The following is a 22910-nucleotide window of genomic DNA, read 5'->3' on the forward strand; positions in this document are numbered from 1 at the left end:
ATCCATCTAACCTGCCCACCTGCCTCACCCTGCTGCTAACATCCATCTAACCTGCCTCACACTGCTGCTAACATCCATCTAACCTGCCCACCTGCCTCACACTGCTGCCAACATCCATCTAACCTGCCGACCTGCCTCACACTGCTGCTAACATCCATCTAACCTGCCGACCTGCCTCACACTGCTGCTAACATCCATCTAACCTGCCGACCTGCCTCACACTGCTGCTAACATCCATCTAACCTGCCGACCTGCCTCACACTGCTGCCAACATCCATCTAACCTGCCGACCTGCCTCACACTGCTGCCAACATCCATCTAACCTGCCCACCTGCCTCACACTGCTGCCAACATCCATCTAACCTGCCGACCTGCCTCACACTGCTGCCAACATCCATCTAACCTGCCGACCTGCCTCAAACTGCTGCTAACATCCATCTAACCTGCCGACCTGCCTCACCCTGCTGCTAACATCCATCTAACCTGCCTCACACTGCTGCTAACATCCATCTAACCTGCCGACCTGCCTCACACTGCTGCTAACATCCATCTAACCTGCCCACCTGCCTCACACTGCTGCTAACATCCATCTAACCTGCCGACCTGCCTCACACTGCTGCTAACATCCATCTAACCTGCCTCACCCTGCTGCTAACATCCATCTAACCTGCCCACCTGCCTCACACTGCTGCTAACATCCATCTAACCTGCCCACCTGCCTCACACTGCTGCTAACATCCATCTAACCTGCCGACCTGCCTCACACTGCTGCTAACATCCATCTAACCTGCCGACCTGCCTCACACTGCTGCTAACATCCATCTAACCTGCCGACCTGCCTCACACTCTGCTGCTAACATCCATCTAACCTGCCTCACCCTGCTGCTAACATCCATCTAACCTGCCCACCTGCCTCACACTGCTGCTAACATCCATCTAACCTGCCGACCTGCCTCACACTGCTGCTAACATCCATCTAACCTGCCGACCTGCCTCACACTGCTGCTAACATCCATCTAACCTGCCGACCTGCCTCACACTGCAGCTGCTAACATCCATCTAACCTGCCGACCTGCCTCACACTCTGCTGCTAACATCCATCTAACCTGCCCACCTGCCTCACACTGCTGCTAACATCCATCTAACCTGCCCACCTGCCTCACACTGCTGCTAACATCCATCTAACCTGCCTCACACTGCTGCTAACATCCATCTAACCTGCCCACCTGCCTCACACTGCTGCTAACATCCATCTAACCTGCCCACCTGCCTCACACTGCTGCTAACATCCATCTAACCTGCCGACCTGCCTCACACTGCTGCTAACATCAATTTTAAAGTCACAGGGGTTGAATTCGCAAAGGGATTGCGCTGCTTTTTCTGACGCTATGCCTGTGCAAATAGCCCCAAAAGAAACCTTGCTATTCACAAAGCACTTGCAAAAGGGTGAAATACTGTGCTAACTGCATTGCCATCATCATTGCATCTCTGTGCGTCCGTGCTATTTGCGGTTATTTAAATTCGGTAGTATGGGCGAAACATTTGCACCTTTCTATGCAAATAAGCCTCGTTGCAAAAACACTCCAATTCACAAAGCTCAGCTCTAATTGCCACGCGCAGTTAAAGTGACATTATTTACATCTTCAGAGAATTGGTGGTAACTAAGCGCATTTATAAGGGATGTCATGACCAGCGTCTCCGGTTATCCATTGGGTTATATAAGTAATAATCACAATAAAGAGAATAGAACCTGCACACTTATATGTTTCCAGAATAAACGCTTACCGTACTTTTCGCACTATAAGCCGCACCTGACTATAAGCCGCAGCAGCTAAATTGAACGATGTGTACATATATAAGCCGCACTGGACTATAAGCCGCAGGTGTTTTAATGTTTAATTACCATATGTAATTAGCATTGGGACACAATACTGTCGGACAAATAACAAGAATTAACTCATTTACAAGTTGTATTAAGTTTAGCAAATAAGGGAACAGATAAATAACATTTCAATGCAGTCAAAAAAGCAATATTTAGATTTTTACATTTTCGGGTTTGGTCACGTCGAGTCACATATAAGCCGCACCGTTATATAAGCCGCAGGGTCGAAAAATGGGGGAAAAAGCCGCGGCTTATAGTCCGAAAAGTACGGTAATTTATAACGTTTTATCAATGAAGACGGACTAATTTGTTTATGTTTACATTTTGCCTATACTGTATGTTGTGTTGGAGATTAAGAAAAAATCAGACCACGAAGCAATTTGACCAATTATCCGAGGACATCTGACCAGTGTGTGTCGGCCTGTACATAACATCTGACCAGTGTGTGTCGGCCTGTACATAACACCTGCCTGAGAAGGCTGTTGTCAGTTGTTGTTCTTTGAGACGGGGTCCTGATGGTGAGGAGAAAGTGTGCAGGTAGAGATAATGAACTATGTTGGAGGTTTTCCCCTTCAGGCATCTCTCTCATCCTGCATCCTGTTTCTCCTCTCTGCCATCTCTCTCATCCTGTTTCTCCTCTACCATCTCTCTCATCCTGCATCCTGTTTCTCCTCTCTACCATCTCTCTCATCCTGTTTCTCCTCTACCATCTCTCTCATCCTGCATCCTGTTTCTCCTCTCTGCCATCTCTCTCATCCTGTTTCTCCTCTACCATCTCTCTCATCCTGCATCCTGTTTCTCCTCTCTGCCATCTCTCTCATCCTGTTTCTCCTCTACCATCTCTCTCATCCTGTTTCTCCTCTCTGCCATCTCTCTCATCCTGTTTCTCCTCTCTGCCATCTCTCTCATCCTGTTTCTCCTCTCTACCATCTCTCTCATCCTGTTTCTCCTCTCTGCCATCTCTCTCATCCTGTTTCTCCTCTACCATCTCTCTCATCCTGCATCCTGTTTCTCCTCTCTGCCATCTCTCTCATCCTGTTTCTCCTCTCTACCATCTCTCTCATCCTGTTTCTCCTCTACCATCTCTCTCATCCTGCATCCTGTTTCTCCTCTCTGCCATCTCTCTCATCCTGTTTCTCCTCTACCATCTCTCTCATCCTGCATCCTGTTTCTCCTCTCTGCCATCTCTCTCATCCTGTTTCTCCTCTACCATCTCTCTCATCCTGTTTCTCCTCTCTGCCATCTCTCTCATCCTGTTTCTCCTCTCTGCCATCTCTCTCATCCTGTTTCTCCTCTCTACCATCTCTCTCATCCTGTTTCTCCTCTCTGCCATCTCTCTCATCCTGTTTCTCCTCTCTGCCATCTCTCTCATCCTGTTTCTCCTCTCTACCATCTCTCTCATCCTGTTTCTCCTCTACCATCTCTCTCATCCTGTTTCTCCTCTACCATCTCTCTCATCCTGTTTCTCCTCTCTACCATCTCTCTCATCCTGTTTCTCCTCTACCATCTCTCTCATCCTGTTTCTCCTCTCTACCATCTCTCTCATCCTGTTTCTCCTCTACCATCTCTCTGATCCTGTTTCTCCTCTCTACCATCTCTCTCATCCTGTTTCTCCTCTCTACCATCTCTCTCATCCTGTTTCTCTTCTCTGCCATCTCTCTCATCCTGTTTCTCCTCTCTACCATCTCTCTCATCCTGTTTCTCTTCTCTGCCATCTCTCTCATCCTGTTTCTCTTCTCTACCATCTCTCTCATCCTGTTTCTCCTCTACCATCTCTCTCATCCTGTTTCTCCTCTCTACCATCTCTCTCATCCTGTTTCTCTTCTCTGCCATCTCTCTCATCCTGTTTCTCTTCTCTACCATCTCTCTCATCCTGTTTCTCTTCTACCATCTCTCTCATCCTGTTTCTCCTCTACCATCTCTCTCATCTTGTTTCTCCTCTCTTCCATCTCTCTCATCCTGTTTCTCCTCTCTACCATCTCTCTCATCCTGTTTCTCCTCTACCATCTCTCTCATCTTGTTTCTCCTCTCTACCATCTCTCTCATCCTGTTTCTCCTCTACCATCTCTCTCATCCTGTTTCTCCTCTACCATCTCTCTCATCCTGTTTCTCCTCTACCATCTCTCTCATCTTGTTTCTCCTCTCTTCCATCTCTCTCATCTTGTTTCTCCTCTCTTCCATCTCTCTCATCCTGTTTCTCCTCTACCATCTCTCTCATCCTGTTTCTCCTCTACCATCTCTCTCATCCTGTTTCTCTTCTACCATCTCTCTCATCCTGTTTCTCTTCTCTACCATCTCTCTCATCCTGTTTCTCCTCTCTACCATCTCTCTCATCCTGTTTCTCTTCTCTACCATCTCTCTCATCCTGTTTCTCTTCTACCATCTCTCTCATCCTGTTTCTCCTCTACCATCTCTCTCATCCTGCATCCTGTTTCTCCTCTACCATCTCTCTCATCCTGTTTCTCTTCTACCATCTCTCTCATCCTGTTTCTCCTCTCTACCATCTCTCTCATCCTGTTTCTCCTCTCTACCATCTCTCTCATCCTGTTTCTCCTCTCTACCATCTCTCTCATCCTGTTTCTCCTCTACCATCTCTCTCATCCTGTTTCTCCTCTCTACCATCTCTCTCATCCTGCTTCTCCTCTGCCATCTCTCTCATCCTGTTTCTCCTCTGCCATTTCTCTCCAGTTGACCACCCTGCGTGGGTCCATCCTGGAGGACGCGGTGCCCTCCACCTCTAAACATGGCCTGGCCCGGGGCCTGCCCCTCAAGGAGGTGCTGGAGTACCTGGTGCCTGAGCTCAATGCCCACTGCCTGCGCCTGGCCCTCAACACCCCCAAGGTCACCGAGCAGCTGATGAAGCTGGACGAGCAGGGGGTAAGGAAGAACAGGAAGTGGCTATCCATTTGTCTAGTTCCTTCTCTATTTAAATTAGATTTTGATACGTTGACATAGTGACCATGTAGACCCACACACAATGACGTGGAATAGGCATGTGATTTAGTGGTCGAGTCTACCCTGTCCACTTTTTTTTTTCTTATCAACTTTTTTTCCTTATTTTCTATTTTTGTCCCATCCCAATTTCGTATTATCCAATTCTTCCCTCCCCTGTCTTGAACGTTGCTAGACTATGCCTCCCACTGGTCGGCTGTAGTGAGGATAGAAGCCTTGCATCACGTGTCCCCTCCGGTACACGAGGAGGCAGCCTGTCGCATCTTTTCACCGCAGCAGCTCTCAGTGGCGAGGAGTAACGCTCACGTTGCCCCCGATGCTTCCTGTTTCCGCCGCACCGGCGTCACCCAACCGACCTGTAGGAGTCGCTGTCCACAACGTCCAATCCCCACCCACCGGCTTTCCCACCCTCTAACACTGCCAATTGTGTTAGTATGACGGCCGACCAAGCCGGTAGCAATGCCGAGAGCTGGGCTCGATACCAGCGTCTCCTGCGTTAGTGGCAAGCGCCTTGCCCACTGCGCCACTCAGCCGCCCTACCCTGTCCACTTTTCAAATCATCTCAATCTTAGTCAGTGCATCTTTGAACAGGCACAACATGTAGGGAGATTGCACACACAAAATATCATGCACACCAACACACATGCCCAACAAACACTTTCTCACTTTGATGATGTAATCCCCGAAAGGACAACATGATTTCCCTGAAAGCAGCAGAATGATTTTTCTGAAAATGCCAACGTGATTCTTTTGCTCTATAATTTCCTGTTGCGTTCTCCACTCCTCCTCCCCTCTCGCCTCCTCGAGGTGACATCACTTCAAGAGACGATAACAAACTGAAGGCCACATGTTGCTCCGTAGTGGGAATCTAACCGGTCAAACTAGAGGTGATTGCGAGGACGACGGCGAGAAAGAAGCTGGACACTATTCTGGAGAACCCCTACCATCCGCTCTACGAAGAGCTATAGCCAATATGAGGAGCATGTTCAGCCATAGACCCCCCCCCCCCCCCCCCAACGCACCACATTGCTTTGGCCAGTCCTTTGTGCCAGTAGCCATCAAGCTTCATAGTCATGGGCAAGGATTGACTTGGTTCAAGTTTCAAGTACAAGTTTCTTTATTAGTTGTCATACAAAAATACAGAATACTTTTATATGAAATGCTTCTTTCTGTTCTGCTCCTGAGAGTGTGCTAGATAAAAATAGATAAGTATAAAATAAGTATAAAATAGAAGTCAAAAGTACGTAAAACAAAAGTGTTCAATATACATATATACAATATACAATGCCGAGTAGAAAAAGTAACTGAGTTACAATACAATATACAGTACAATGCAGAAATGGGATGAGGTACAATTTAGGGCAGTGGTCTCAAACTCAATTTACCTGGGGGCCGCTGGAGGTAGAGTCTGGGTGAGGCTGGGCCGCATCAAATATTCCACAAAAAAAGGGTTTCAAGTATTCAAAAAAAAAGTACAACTGATCCAATCTTCTCAATCTTTAGCAATAACATTTCAGAACATGAACGGTTCTTCAGAACATAGGCTTCTCAGTGGTGTCAGTGGACTCATCCACAGTTATGGAAATGCACTGTGCATTTTTTTTTACTCTATCACAAAGCTGTTTAATGAAATCACCAGCCAGTATTTCAGTTATTCTGGTTGATGTGCTATCTGAGGAGGATTTGCTGTTGTTTGCCATCAAACATGGTCTCCATCACTTCAGTCATACATTATTTTATTATGTATGCATCAGAGAATGGCTTCTTGTGTTTAGCCAAAACCCATGCCACTGAGTGAGGACTTGGTTGCTTTTTCTCGTTGTGACATAGATTTAACAATAATTCTGCTTGCAGCTTGATATGATGATTTCATTCCATTTATTTTTGTGGTTCTTAGCACTGAATTTGGAGGACAGGTTGCATCAAAATAACTGTTTTGTTTCGTAGTGGCGTTTCAAATTGCCACTCTTCACAAGAGCTACCATTTCTTGGCATATTAGGCACATTGGTTTGGTGCTGGGAGGATGCACGCATATTTTTCAGTCCATGCACCTTTGAATTGCAGCGATTTTCACTGTCTACTTTTCTTTTACTGGCCATCTTTGAACATGCCATATTTTTCTACAGCTGCCTGCTGGCGAAACTAGGCTACTAGCTACATTTATCTCACGGAGATAAAACTGGGAACGAGGTTACTAGCTACAGTACCTGCAGATGAAACTACCTGTAGATGTAAAATGTAGATGTAGATGTAGATGTAAATGTAAAATGCGCTGTCAACTCTCGCTCTGACTCGGACCGTTGAAAGAGACGACACGCATTCTGTGAAGACCCGCCCTACTCTGTCTCTGATTTGCAGACTGTGGGTGGGGGGGGGAAACGCTGACGGGACGCTGAATGTGATTGGACCAGAGCAGAGTAGCCAGACATACACAGACAGGAGCAGTGCAGCCGGACATACAGAGCACACTGCTTGCAGAGGAGATAGCGGAGAATTTTTTGGATTTCCTTCCACTTTATCACTCCGGAATCATGTTTCAACCAAGTCACTAACGTAACGTTGCTGTTATGAGCCTGCGCTATGGTAGCCTACAAGTGATAAAATAAATAAAACTTCCAACTCGCGCAACGACTCGGCAAAATGTTCCACGCGGGCCGCACTAACACTAAACTTTGATGTCAAGTAGGGGGCCGCAAAATATCATCCAGCGGGCCGCAATTGGCCCGCGGGCCGTGAGTTTGAGACCCCTGATTTAGGGTAAGGTGTAATGATGTATGAGTTGTAGTGCAAATCTCTTTGCCAATCAATATAAAGTGTGTTAAAGTGTCTAAAGTGGGTAAAGTGGGTGCTGCAGTGAGTTGTTTATTTAAAGTGAGTGTGGGCGTGTGGATGTGTGTGCTGTGAGTGTATTTGATGGTTTGTTACATAGTGTTATTGTCATTGAGCATCCTGATGGCCTGAAGATAGAAGCTCCTTCTGAGTCTCTCTGTGCTTGCCATGAGACTCCGGTATCGCTTGCCTGACCGCAGTTCAAAGAGGCAGTTGTTTAGTGGTTAACTGGATAACTGTTATAACTGTTTAATTAGTAAACACTGCAATAAGAAATACACTGGGGTCCTTTTAGAATGTTATTGTTATTGTCACTTTGAAACCAGGGTGGGCTGTACTGTACATATGTGCATAGTGATCTTATCTTATCCTCCCCTCTCTCATTCTCCTCCTCCACCACCTTCTCTCCCTCCTCCACTTCCTTCACCTTCTCTCCCTCCTCATCCTCCACTTCCTTCACCTCCTACTCCTCTCCCTCCTCCTACTCTTCCTCCTCCACCTCCTCCTACTCTTCCACCTCTCCATTCTCCTCCATCTCATCCACCTTCTCTCCCTCCTCCACCACCTCCTCCTCCTCTCCCTCCTCTCTCTCTCTCTCTCTCCAGCTGAGTTTCCAGTTGAAGGTGGGAGTGATGTATTGCACGGCTGGCCAGAGCAGCGAAGAGGAGATGTACAACAATGAGTCGGCCGGTCCGGCCCTGGAGGAGTTCCTGCAGCTGCTGGGAGAGAGGGTCCGTCTGAAGGGCTTCACCAAGTACCGCGCCCAGCTGGACACCAAGAGTACGTACATAACACCTCACACTAACCTCAACCACCTCACACTAACCTCAACCACCTCACACTAACCATAACCACCTCACACTAACCATAACCACCTCACACTAACCATAACCACCTCACACTAACCATAACCACCTCACACTAACCATAACCACCTCACACTAACCTTAACCACCTCACACTAACCTTAACCACCTCACACTAACCATAACCACCTCACACTAACCATAACCACCTCACACTAACCATAACCACCTCACACTAACCTTAACCACCTCACACTAACCATAACCACCTCACTACACTAACCATAACCACCTCACTACACTAACCTTAACCACCTCACACTAACCATAACCACCTCACTACACTAACCATAACCACCTCACACTAACCATAACCACCTCACACTAACCATAACCACCTCACACTAACCTTAACCACCTCACACTAACCATAACCACCTCACACTAACCTTAACCACCTCACACTAACCTTAACCACCTCATACTAACCTTAACCACCTCACACTAACCATAACCACCTCACACTAACCATAACCACCTCACACTAACCTTAACCACCTCACACTAACTTTAACCACCTCACACTAACCATAACCACCTCACACTAACCATAACCACCTCACACTAACCATAACCACCTCACACTAACCTTAACCACCTCACACTAACCTTAAACACCTCACACTAACCTTAACCACCTCACACTAACCTTAACCACCCCACACTTAACCCATCACACCTCTAGTCCAGCTGCTCATTAGCCAATTAACCATCACTCCTTCAGTCTAGCTGCTCATTGGCTACTATTGCTCTACCACACACACACACACACACACACACACACACACACACACACACACACACACACACACACACACACACACACACACACACACACACACACACACACACACACACACACACACACACATTTTGCATTCACACCACACACTCGCTCTCGCAGACTATTCACTGAGCCACTAATCCTCGCACTAAAGTAGCGTCTGACACTCTCTGTCTCCATCCTTATCAGAGGCTTTTTCTTTATTGATAGCTAATCACAGCAGACCAATCCTGGCTACAGGGGGCCTGTCTCATCCCCCTATCAGGCTAATGATATGGTCTTCTGCTCTCCTGACCGCAGCACTGACCAGTCCACCCAGATCTCTCTTCCTGTCCTCCACTATGCCTCTCTACTCTCTCTGACCTCCTCTGTGGTTTGGGTGATATTCTTGAATTTTTTTCTCTTTTTTTCCCCTCTTTCCATTGTTTTTCATACTTAAAACCCTTAGGAGTCTAACCTAAAGAGCTCCTCCTCCTGAGAATTTCCCCCTTTTTTTTGTTACATAATATAAAATTACAGATTCATACCTTCAAAATAAGCCATCAATTGTCAAATTTGAGACGATAGTTTTCAATCAATGTCCTATCAAACATTCTGGTACAGTCATTACCAATTTGCAGCAGGAGTCTCTGAAGAGAATTCAGTGAATTCAGCTAATGATAAGGGAACTACACTCCTTCCCAGAATGCAATGTGATGTCAATGTTAATTTCAATGACTAATTCACACCATGAAACAAAGGCCCAGCAGGGAACAATTACAGCTGAATGGGGGTATAGTGTGACTGATCAATACAGGCAACACACACTTTGATTTGATGCCATGCATATACACACACTAGATAGACAGAGGTTTAGATATTTAGATAGATATATAATAGTAATATAATAGAAAGAGAGAGAAAGAAAGAAAGAAAGAAAGAAAGAAAGAAAGAAAGAAAGAAAGAAAGAAAGAAAGAAAGAAAGAAAGAAACAGAGAGAGAGACATTTATAATAATAATAATTATTATTATTATTAAATAGAATCATTTTCTATAGGCTTGCCGTGGTAGTCAGTGATACTGGTGTATACACACACTAGATAGACAGAGGTTTAGACATTTAGATATATATATATAGATATATAATAGTATAGTAATAGAGAGAGAGAGAGAGAGAGAGAGAGAGAGAGAGAGAGAGAGAGAGAGAGAGAGAGAGAGAAGAAAGAAAGAGATACAGAGATATATACAGAGAGAGACATTTATAATAATTATATTATTAATTAGTTTTTTACACACACACACACACACACACACACACACACACACTAATAACATGATCATAACCAAACCAATTTCAAATGTATCATCAAGTACAAAATAGATTTGATCGTAATATTTATGAGAATGCATGTTTTTTCACACTACAGGAGGAGTATGTCACAGTATGATGTCATAATCGAACATTCTAGTCTAGAACATTTGTGTTCTATATATGCAACAATTCCCTGACTCCTTCTGTATCACAAACAGTACTGTATATGCAAATCTGGTATGTCATAAATGTATAGATGTAGCAGTACTGACTATCTGTATGTCATGTATGTCATATATGTCCTGATGAATTGAAAATGGGGGACCCTGATGTAAACAAGACGAAAGTCTTTCTCTGGTCTGCATCCCCTTAACAATTGTGTGTATTGAGCTGTACTGTATTGTACCCATTCTGCAATCTGTTAATAAAGTTTTCAATCAATCAATCAATCAATCAGCATTTCCTGGCATTTTTTCAGACTACAACATCAATCCAGACTGCGTGAATATACAATATTGCCATTCTCTAAGTCAAACTCTAACCTTAACCAGCTCCTTAACAGCGCCTAAACTTAACCCTTCTAACCTTAAGCAACTCCGAAACAATGCCTAACCTTAACCAACTCCGAAACAATGCTTAAAGTTATGCCTAAACTTAACGGCGAAAGAATGCGAATGCACGTTAAAAAAAAAAATAAAATAAAATGAAGGGAATCGAACTAGCAAGCAACGAGCCGTAGGATCCACAGCCATGCAGCTTTGCAAATTGAGCTATTTCTGGATACTGAATAAGGGGCGGTTACTGGCATATAATGAGCTCCGCTCTGCCGCTCCGCCCCTGTGAGCGCACCTCTCTACTCTAGACTAGAGAGCTGTCATCACCGTGATGCGCGCTTGAATGAACTGCGAGATAACTCATAACTCGTACACACACACACTCTGTCTCTGCCATACAGTAGTTATGTTGTTTTAGCGCGACGTGGGTATATACACGGGCGAGGATGAAAAGCTTAAGCATGTTAGACTACTTTTAATTCATAAATTAACGTTCGGTCGGGTCCGCGTGTATTCTCGAGAATGATAATAATAATGCAGGACCTATTCAGATTATATTATCAACGACAGACAGTGAGAAACACAACCCCCCCCCCCCTCTCGCGCTGAAGAATATGCATATTAGATCACTCAGTGATTAACACCTATGCGCTGTTTGTGTGTGCGTGCGTGCATGTACGTGACGCGTTGTAGTTTCGGGGAATACAGGGATATTTAGAACTATACAATTTAGCAAGAATTAAACATATTTACAAGTCGTATTATGTTTAGCAAGTAAGGATACATATAGATTACACTATATGCACTCGAAATTGTCTTTGTTCTATTTTTACAGATTTTTGAAAAACGGGACTTCCTGAGCATTTGTGAGAGATTCTAATTCTTTTGTTCTCCGCCCACGGGAGCAATAAGCCCTGTTGACTCCTAAGGGTTAAAAACAGAACTGGGAAAGAACGTCTGCAATGATTTGTTCTCTATGCTGTGCACACATTTCTTTTTCTCCGTCCAACCACCAACTTATATATATATTTTTTTTATCAAATTCTTTTTCTTTCTTTTCTTTCTTTTCTTTCACATGAAACAAGACAACACAACACAGCAACAATAACAATAAACAGGACTTCACAGGACATAGTAATAAAAAGAACAACGATAATGACAATGGAAAAAACTTAAATAATAAAACAGAATACAAAAATTTAATTGTGTTACCACAGACACCACACAAGACGTTTTTTCGCCCACTCCCACCCCCGGACCCCCCAGAATCATCACTCCGCTTCGCCGCTAAATCATGGCCTTCACTTTCTCTGCCTACTTATTTTTGAAGTATAAATTCCCCTTAACTTTTCTCTTTGTTCCATCTCTGTTTCTCTCCCTCCACGGCTGCTCCTCTCCCCCACTAGGGAGCCAGTGACACGGGGTGTAGCAGGGTCAGTGGCCACGCCCCACTACCAACATAGATGTGAACGTTATCTATGTGGACGACACTATAATTATACATAATGAGTGGTCTCTATCTATTCTCCTACATATTCATGAGTAGAGGACACATTTACAGGTCACCGCGTGCTGTAGCACCGGTGTAGCATCTAATCAACCATTGTTTCACATTCTTGAAAAGATGATTTCCATAAAATATAGTCCCTCCTGTCCTGGTATGTATGTGTGTGGGAGGGGAGGGTTAAAGGGTATAACTGCACAATATTTAAATACTCAGGACTGTAACTGTTGGGATACTGCAGGAATGGGGGGGGGGGGGAACAATTTTAAACCACAGAATAGTATACATGCTAAGTGATGTAACTGCTATTTCTCTGTGTGGAACCAATAAAAAGTTTTATAAAAAAAATTCAATGCAAAAATTACATGGAATCGATCGACATGTCAAAGACAGCGGTCCTATCCTTTAAACGATTCCCAGCACTTCAACTCTTCCAAAGTAGTAAGCATCACTTCCATATGAGTGCCCCACTTGTTTTCCAAGTGTTCCAAATCAGTGTACTTGTGATGTTGCCCAGGTCTGAAGAAGACCAAGCCGTGGTTAATGTCCCACCCACACAGTAAACCATGACACTGGTTAATGTCCCACCCACACAGTAAACCATGGCACTGGTTAATGTCCCACCCACACAGTAAACCATGACACTGGTTAATGTCCCACCCACACAGTAAACCATTACACTGGTTAATGTCCCACCCACACAGTAAACCATGACACTGGTTAATGTCCCACCCACACAGTAAACCATGACACTGGTTAATGTCCCACACAGTAAGCCATGACACTGGTTAATGTCCCACACACACAGTAAGCCATGACACTGGTTAATGTCCCACACACACAGTAAACCATGACACTGGTTAATGTCCCACACAGTAAACATGACACTGGTTAATGTCCCACACAGTAAACCATGACACTGGTTAATGTCCCACCCACACAGTAAACCATGACACTGGTTAATGTCCCACCCACACAGTAAACCATGACACTAGTTAATGTCCCACACAGTAAACCATGACACTAGTTAATGTCCCACACAGTAAACCATGACACTGGTTAATGTCCCACACAGTAAACATGACACTGGTTAATGTCCCACACAGTAAACCATGACACTAGTTAATGTCCCACACAGTAAACCATGACACTGGTTAATGTCCCACACAGTAAACATGACACTGGTTAATGTCCCACACAGTAAACCATGACACTAGTTAATGTCCCACACAGTAAACCATGACACTGGTTAATGTCCCACACAGTAAACCATGACACTGGTTAATGTCCCACACAGTAAACCATGACACTGGTTAATGTCCCACACAGTAAACCATGACACTGGTTAATGTCCCACACAGTAAACCATGACACTGGTTAATGTCCCACACAGTAAACCATGACACTGGTTAATGTCCCACACAGTAAACCATGACACTGGTTAATGTCCCACACAGTAAACCATGACACTGGTTAATGTCCCATACAGTAAGCCATGACACTGGTTAATGTCCCACACAGTAAGCCATGACACTGGTTAATGTCCCACACAGTAAGCCATGACACTGGTTAATGTCCCACACAGTAAACCATGACACTGGTTAATGTCCCACACAGTAAGCCATGACACTGGTTAATGTCCCACACAGTAAGCCATGACACTGGTTAATGTCCCACACAGTAAGCCATGACACTGGTTAATGTCCCACACAGTAAGCCATGACACTGGTTAATGTCCCACACAGTAAACCATGACACTGGTTAATGTCCCACACAGTAAGCCATGACACTGGTTAATGTCCCACACAGTAAACCATGACACTGGTTAATGTCCCACACAGTAAGCCATGACACTGGTTAATGTCCCACACAGTAAACCATGACACTGGTTAATGTCCCACCCACACAGTAAGCCATGACACTGATTGTCTCTCGTTCTTTCCATAAAAGCATTACTCATTGCCTTTTCTGTGTTACCTCTTATTCTCTATTTCTCTCTCTCACTGTCCTCCTGTCTAACGCATGTCTTGCCTATATTCTACTCTACCATCAATTTAAGTTATTATTATGATGATGATTATGATGATGATTATTATTATTATTATTATTATTATTATTATTATTATTATTATTATTATTATTATTATTATTATTATTCATTATTGAACCATAACGAGTATTAAAAAACAATAATAATAAAATAAAGAATAGATTTAAAAAGTGTCTCTTTGACTTTGCATGTCATTTAGTCATACAGTAGGAGAGGGAATTGCAATACATTTAGAATTTGTTTTGGCCCTCGTACAATTAATATAGTTTTTCCAAGATGCTCTTATATTGACTCAATGTAATTGAGTTAACCTGCGTTATGGCCTTTTAAACCTTGTTAGGGGTTGGCCTCTATATAAACCCAGAACATGGACATACAGTAGTGTGTGTGTGTGGTGTCATTCTTTCAGCCCCAGCCTCTTAAGAGAGAGAGGCTGGGGACAGAACAATGAGGCCACCATTAGGGAGGGAGGGAGGGAGGGAGGAGGGAGGGAGGGAGGGAGGGAGGGAGGGAGGGAGGGAGGGAGGGAGGGAGGGGAATGAGAGAGAGAGACTTTTGAGGCTGAGGGATGTGCTCAGTGAAGGCTTAGGGGGCTTTCCCACTACCCATCCGGGGTCGAATCTGAGCACGATCGCCCCAAAATAAGTGTGATGAGAACGCTCCACTCCGTCACCGGGGACTCTGATCTGCTCCATGCCGGGACCACTTGACACACTGGGTTCTGACAGAATACAGCAGCAGGCACTAGAGACACTGGGTTCTGACAGAATACAGCAGCAGGCACTAGAGACACTGGGTTCTGACAGAATACAGCAGCAGGCACTAGACACATTGGGTTCTGACAGAATACACCAGCAGGCACTAGACTCTAGAGACACTGGGTTCTGACAGAATACACCAGCAGGCACTAGAGACACTGGGTTCTGACAGAATACACCAGCAGGCACTAGAGACACTGGGTTCTGACAGAATACACCAGCAGGCACTAGAGACACTGGGTTCTGACAGAATACACCAGCAGGCACTAGACTCTGGAGACACTGGGTTCTGACAGAATACACCAGCAGGCACTAGAGACACTGGGTCCTGACAGAATACACCAGCAGGCACTAGAGACACTGGGTTCTGACAGAATACACCAGCAGGCACTAGAGACACTTGGTTCTGACAGAATACACCAGCAGGCACTAGAGACACTGGGTTCTGACAGAATACACCAGCAGGCACTAGAGACACTTGGTTCTGACGGGACAGAATACACCAGCAGCCACTAGAGACACTGGGTTCTGACAGAATACACCAGCAGCCACTAGAGACACTGGGTTCTGACAGAATACACCAGCACCAGCAGCCACTAGACACACTGGGTTCTGACAGAATACAGCAGCAGGCACTAGAGACACTTGGTTCTGACGGGACAGAATACACCAGCAGGCACTAGACACACTGGGTTCTGACAGAATACACCAGCAGCCACTAGAGACACTTGGTTCTGACAGAATACACCAGCAGGCACTAGACACACTGGGTTCTGACAGAATACACCAGCAGCCACTAGACACACTGGGTTCTGACAGAATACACCAGCAGCCACTAGACACACTTGGTTCTGACAGAATACACCAGCAGGCACTAGACACACTGGGTTCTGACAGAATACAGCAGCAGGCACTAGACACACTGGGTTCTGACAGAATACACCAGCAGCCACTAGACACACTGGGTTCTGACAGAATACAGCAGCAGGCACTAGAGACACTGGGTTCTGACAGAATACACCAGCAGCCACTAGACACACTGGGTTCTGACAGAATACACCAGCAGCCACTAGACACACTGGGTTCTGACAGAATACACCAGCAGCCACTAGACACACTGGGTTCTGACAGAATACACCAGCAGCCACTAGACACACTGGGTTCTGACAGGACAGAATACACCAGGGACAGGAGGAGTGACATGAAGATAGCAATGACACCTACAGTACAGCCAGAATCAACCCTCACCCTGGCTTAATTAGACTATGTTGATTTGACGGTTGCTGTGATGGTTGTTTGGGAGAACATGTCTGTCCGTGATTTTTTTCTTGGTTATAATAACAGGCAGTACATGTAGGTCATGCTCCCTACTCTGTGTGCTGTGTGATAATTACTGTACTGTAGTTCATCTAATGACGTCCCCTGCTCACTCTTCTCTCCAGCTGACTCAACCGGCACCCACTCTCTGTACACCACCTACAAGGACTATGAGATCATGTTCCACGTGTCCACAATGCTGCCCTATACGCCCAACAACAAGCAGCAGGTATGTACGCTCTCAGAGGGACTTAAAGGAGCATTGCCAACATTATAGGAAATTTGCTTACCATCTTCTCCCGAGTGAGATGAGATAGTTTCATACAGAGTTATTTACAGTATGTCCACGCGGTTTCTCTGCGTGTTCAGAAGAAAGCTATCCGACTGTCCCGTTAGCCTAGCTTAGCACAATGAAGCGGACAGTACCGGTTAAGATAGGCATTGGTACAACTAACACCTCGCTCAGTTTAAGCTAGGCTACTGGTCCTGTGCGCTTCCATTCATTGTGCTAAGCTAGGCTAGCTTGCAGCCAGATATCTTTCTACTGAACGCACGGAGAAGAAACTGGTATCTATTTTCTTGTCTGACTCAGACAATTTCCCATAATGTTGGCGTTCAAGAGCGGCATGTTGCATGAGCAGCAGTCAGTGACACATGAGCCTGTACTGCTGCTCTCTAACCTGAGATCTGTCTGTCTGGCTGCCTATCTGTCTCTCTGTCTGTCCCTTGACCATCTGTCTTTCTCTCTCCGTCTGTCTGTCTGTCTCTCTGTCCATCTGTCCATCTGTCTTTCTCTGTCTGTCTGCCTGTCTCTCTGCCTGTCCATCTCTTTGTCTGTCTGTCCATCTCTTTGTCTGTCTGTCCATCTGTCTTTCTGTCTGTCCATCTCTCTGTCTGTCTGTCTGTCTGTCTGTCTCTGCCTGCCTGTCTCTGTCTGTTGTCCATCTGTCTTTCTCTCTCCATTTGTCTGTCTGTCTGTCTGCCTGTTTTTCTCTCTGTCTGTCTGTCTGTCTGTCTATCTCTCTGTCCGTCTCTCTGTCTGTGTGTTTCAGTTACTGCGGAAGCGTCACATAGGAAACGACATCGTCACCATGGTGTTCCAGGAGCCGGGAGCGCTGCCTTTCACACCCAAGAACATCCGCTCTCACTTCCAGCATGTCTTCGTGGTGGTGCGCTCACACAACCCCTGCTCCGACAGCGCCTCCTACAGGTGAGACACACACACAACCCCTGCTCCGACAGCGCCTCCTACAGGTGAGACACACACACAACCCCTGCTCCGACAGCGCCTCCTACAGGTGAGACACACACACAACCCCTGCTCCGACAGCGCCTCCTACAGGTGAGACACACACACAACCCCTGCTCCGACAGCACCCCTACAGGTGGCGTCTATACTTTCCGTAGCCGCATTTCTGGCAAGACGCTCTCTGATTGGCCGACGCCTGTTTCTACACTGGTTAAGCTTAGGCATTCTTTCGAAGTTGGTTAAGGTTAGAGTTTGTCTTAGAGCATGGCGATAGAACGCCAGGTAGTTTGCAGGCTGTTCGACGCGGAAATGGGCAAAGACGCAGCTCGTCACGCGATTGGGCAACAGTGGCCAATCAGAGAGCGTCTGCCAGAAATGCGGCTACGGAAAGTATAGACGCCTACAGGTGAGACACACACAACCCCTGCTCCGACAACGCCTCCTACAGGTGAGACACACACACAACCCCTGCTCCGACAACGCCTCCTACAGGTGAGACACACACACAACCCCTGCTCCTCCGACAGCACCCCTACAGGTGAGACACACACACAACCCCTGCTCCGACAGCACCCCCTACGGGTGAGATACACACACACACATACAGATATACATCAGACCGACAAATCTGGGTTTGGGGAAAACACAAGACACTGTTCCTATTGACTGCCATTGTATTTGGCCTGTAGAAATACAGTACTTACATTGCTTGAAAAAAATTTGTGTTAAGTAAAGCTATTACTTTAAACACTGGCCACCGTTGAGTGTTCACACCATTGTGAAAAAGTTAGGTTAGATCTTTTTTCAGGCCGGTCTATTTCACCAGTCGGCTGCAGGATATTTCCTCATTTCCATACCTGGGCCCTCATTCACCAACGTGACTTACGCACAGATATGTGCTTAAGCTGTGCGTACGACCATTTCTAAGCAAAGAGTGGGATTCATCAATTTCAACTTGAACTTGACTTCGTGCTTATATTTACGCACAGCTCGGAGCATGCGTAGCTGACGCCCAGTGGTAGAACATCGTTACTACGGCATAAGCGCTCCTCAGTTCTGCATTAGTTTCAAGGCGGAAATAAGCTTCCGTGCATTAGTGTTCAACTTCTGTATGACCCGTAATTCATTATAGTTCATTGTAAAATAGCGACAGTAGTGTAATTATAACGGGCTCACACGCGAACAAGAGGTTGGCCTGCTTGTTTGGCACGGGGGGGCAGACGCAAAACACCAACCTCCAAACGAGATTAAATATTGTTTCAAATAAAAAGCGAATTATTTTGTGTGTCATGTTTCCAAATAAGATTGGTCACGAAATGCTTTCTACTTCAATTTGTTGGTTAGAATAGATGACCTCCGTTGAAACTTCACTGAGACTAACAGTCTATTTGTGAGCTCCCGCACAGATGTGATGATAATAATAATAACAATAATAATAATAGCTTCATTTTATATAGCGCCTTTCAAGAGACCCAAGGTCGCTTTACATAGATAGGGGGGGGGGAATAACAAAGTAACAAACATAGTGGACAGACACACAACATATAAATATGATGATGGAATTCATTCAAGATCCTCTCCACCCTCGGGTCTTTGCCACCGGCACAGTCCATCGTGATATTGGAGATGGATCGAGCAATAGACTGTTACTGTAGCTGTCAAAGCTCCATCACAAATGCAGTTATGTGAATAGAAAGGGATTCCACTCAGTCAATGTTGCGATGCGCATTTGCCTGATACATGTTGTTGCTGCCGGGAGGAAGGCGATGCTGAATGTTTTCAATTCATTAAATAAAACGGATACTTTTTGCAAGGGTTTACTGACTGTCATACAAATAATCAACCAACTACATACTGTAACTTTTCAGTGCACGTTCTTATTTACATTGTGACAACAGCCTTGTGAGTTCCCGCAGTGACCCGCACACAGACATGATGGAATTCAAGTTCAAGTTTGTATTGATCACATATAGGCAGGCTACACATGGCGTATAGGCTACATCATTGGCAGTGAGATTCATTGTTCTTGTATATGCTCTCGTATTATTGTTTATATAGGCTACCCAATACTGACATCAAAATAGATTGTATGCCTCTAGAAATCATAATGCAGCAGGTAGAAAATTGACGGAAAATCCGTCGCGATTTGGAATAAAATTGAGGAGAACTTTAATCCCTGGGTATTAATCAAACAAAATGGAAAAAGGCAGTCATATTCCAGCACGGTCTTTATTAGTGTTTGCGCTGCCCAGGCAGCAATGGTTAATAGATATCATATCCGACATCACCGTACGTGTACACGTCTGTCAGCCTGTCTCATAACACGCTTCCCTCGGTTTAGTCCATTCTTCCACATTTCATGGGGGTGTCCATTACCGTATATGGTTAATCAGGGCGGTTTTGGTATGCAAATACGTGAAAGTGTGCACGAGCCTCGGCGCAGGGCCAAGGTGATATTTATCATGACAGGTGTGCGTAGAAACTGCGTACGCACGTGTGGTAAATCCCGTTTATTTTGTGCGTGCACTCATTCTAAATTCTGTGCTTACGTGTGGAAATAGAACATTTTCTACGTCAAGTTGATGAATGAGGGCCCTGGACATTTACTATTATGCCTAGGACTCTCCCAAGTGACCTAAAACTAAGAGGTAATGACTATTTCTGGGCCTCGATAGTCTTGTGGTTTACAGGCGTGTGTTTTGTACCAAAGTCAACTTTATTGTCATTTTCCTTCATGTGCAAGACATACAGAAAGATTTAATTGCGTTCCCCCCTTCCCACGGTGTATAAATAGATCTAATATAAACATAAAGTAACATATAGGATACTATAAACATAAAGTAACATATACAGTAGGACACAATGTACACACACAATATACAGGACTATATACAATATAAACAGTAGCTAAAATGAAATGAATGAGTGAAACTAAAGTTGTAATTTATGGACAAACACCATCTAATCCCTGTTTATTTCCGAGTTGTTTTCCCACACAATTCAGTGTGATCAACGTATTGCCAGTGTGATGTATGGTGTGGTGATGATATGAACAAAGGTAATAAGAGAGATTATTATTGTAATTTCTTTAAACAATGTTGGATAAATCAATCGATTTATTATTTACATCACGTTGGCAGAGTAATGGAAAGTCTGACACGGCATGAACACTCGATTAACATTCTCAGTATGTCAGTATTTCTCAAAATACTGTGTCATGTGAGCAATCCGATTTTAGGTTTTTTATCATCAATTTAAACAACAACATAGTTGTACCGCGATTCCCGATATGAAAACATCCCACGGCACGAGAACAACCGATAGATGATGACTGATGAATATGGGTATAGTTCCCAGCCCTAGCATACACACACATTTAAATGAGTTATTTACAGTATGTCCACACAGATTACAAACAAGCAGGGGACTTCAACGTGGATAAATGCAGTTGGGCATTAAGAGAACTGTCAGTTATACAGTATAATGTGGAAGCTCAGCAACCAGGCTGGTACAAACAACACGCATACACACATACATACACACACACACATACATACACACACACACACACACACACACACACACACACACACACACACACACACACACACACACACTATTATTATGCTGGACACGCCCTGACAAGCTGCCGTTAATGTGTTGTGCTTAATATCCTGCTCTCCCTCACCCCATAGATCCATCACGCGTGTCGGTTCTCCCCTACCGTCTCCCACGGCATGGTAAAATTAATGGGTTATTAAATTCTTTAGATTGACTGGCGTCTTCTAATATCGATTTCTCTCTCCGATAGGGCAGGGGATTTTTAATGTTGGATCGACGATAGAAAAAATAAATATATATATATAAAAAATATATGGGGCAGCGGTGGCCTAATGGTTAGAGAAGCGGGTTTGTGACCGGAAGGTCGCTGGTTCGATCCCCCGGACCGGCAGGAACAAATCTGGGCTGGGGAAGTGAATTAATAAGTCTCTCCTATCCCCTTAACACCAACCGCTGAAGTGTCCTTGAGCAAGGCACTTAACCCCCAACTGCTCCAGTGGAGTTGCTCAGTGGCCAATGGTGGCAGACTGTGGTTGTACTGGGCAGCTCCCAGGTGTTAATGGAACTGTGTGAATGTGAAGCAGGGCGTTCCTGAAAAAGAGCATCCGCTCAGAGAACCTACCCCGGGTAAATAAAGGTTAATAAAATAAATACATTTAAAAAAATCACGAGCCAAAAACTAGCTCAGCATTGCAGCAGAGGTTGCCTGAGGTCACCGTTCTCGTAGTGAGGGGTGTAACGTCCTCTCCTTTAGTGTTGACAACGTGGCTCTTAACACATTAATCGCCATGCGTTGAGTGCCAACAATGAGTAAACTCGTTTTTATGATCGTTATTTCTTTTATTCGCTATTGGTAGGGATGCTCGATATTGGCTTTTTTACCGATACCGATATTGTCCAACTCTTAATTTTCGAAACCGATATCAACCGATACCGATATATGCAGGGTTTCCCCCCCCAATTTTTTTTATAATTTCAGGTAATTAACATTACTTATTACATGGCGTTTTAACATTCGCCGAAACGCTTGATTGTGATTGGTCAATAGCGCTCGTCAGAGGTCCGTTATTACTCGATAACGGACCTCTGCCGAGCAATAATGACCGCTGTGCGCAGCTGTTCGCAATCAAGCCCACTCGCAGTCATGAAAGCTGCTCAGCATATGCACAGCTGCACTCAGTCATCAGTGCAATCAGACCACAGACCTGCCGGCTGCGAGCGACAGAACAGAACTGCGTCTGCATTTGATCTCGTCTTGTCGATGGTGTAAAATTAATTAGGTATATTGTTAGTAAGTTAGCCATGTAATAAG

At 44.9% G+C, this 22910-nt stretch overlaps 1 protein-coding gene across 1 annotated transcript in view; it reads left to right on the plus strand.

Moving 5' to 3' along the window:
• Positions 1-22910, plus strand: part of sipa1l1 (signal-induced proliferation-associated 1 like 1) — a gene marked incomplete at its 5' end in the record, with an annotated part of 105439 nt that overhangs the window by 15275 nt on the left and 67254 nt on the right. The window contains 4 exons of the mRNA XM_084314215.1: positions 4571-4759; positions 8270-8444; positions 16914-17017; positions 17841-17998. Coding sequence (XP_084170341.1) covers positions 4571-4759; positions 8270-8444; positions 16914-17017; positions 17841-17998 — 626 coding nt within the window. The remainder of the gene's footprint in view (positions 1-4570; positions 4760-8269; positions 8445-16913; positions 17018-17840; positions 17999-22910) is intronic.

The sequence above is a fragment of the Notolepis coatsorum genome (assembly GCF_963971535.1).
Source record: "Notolepis coatsorum genome assembly, chromosome: 5".
NCBI classification, from domain to species: domain Eukaryota; kingdom Metazoa; phylum Chordata; class Actinopteri; order Aulopiformes; family Paralepididae; genus Notolepis; species Notolepis coatsorum.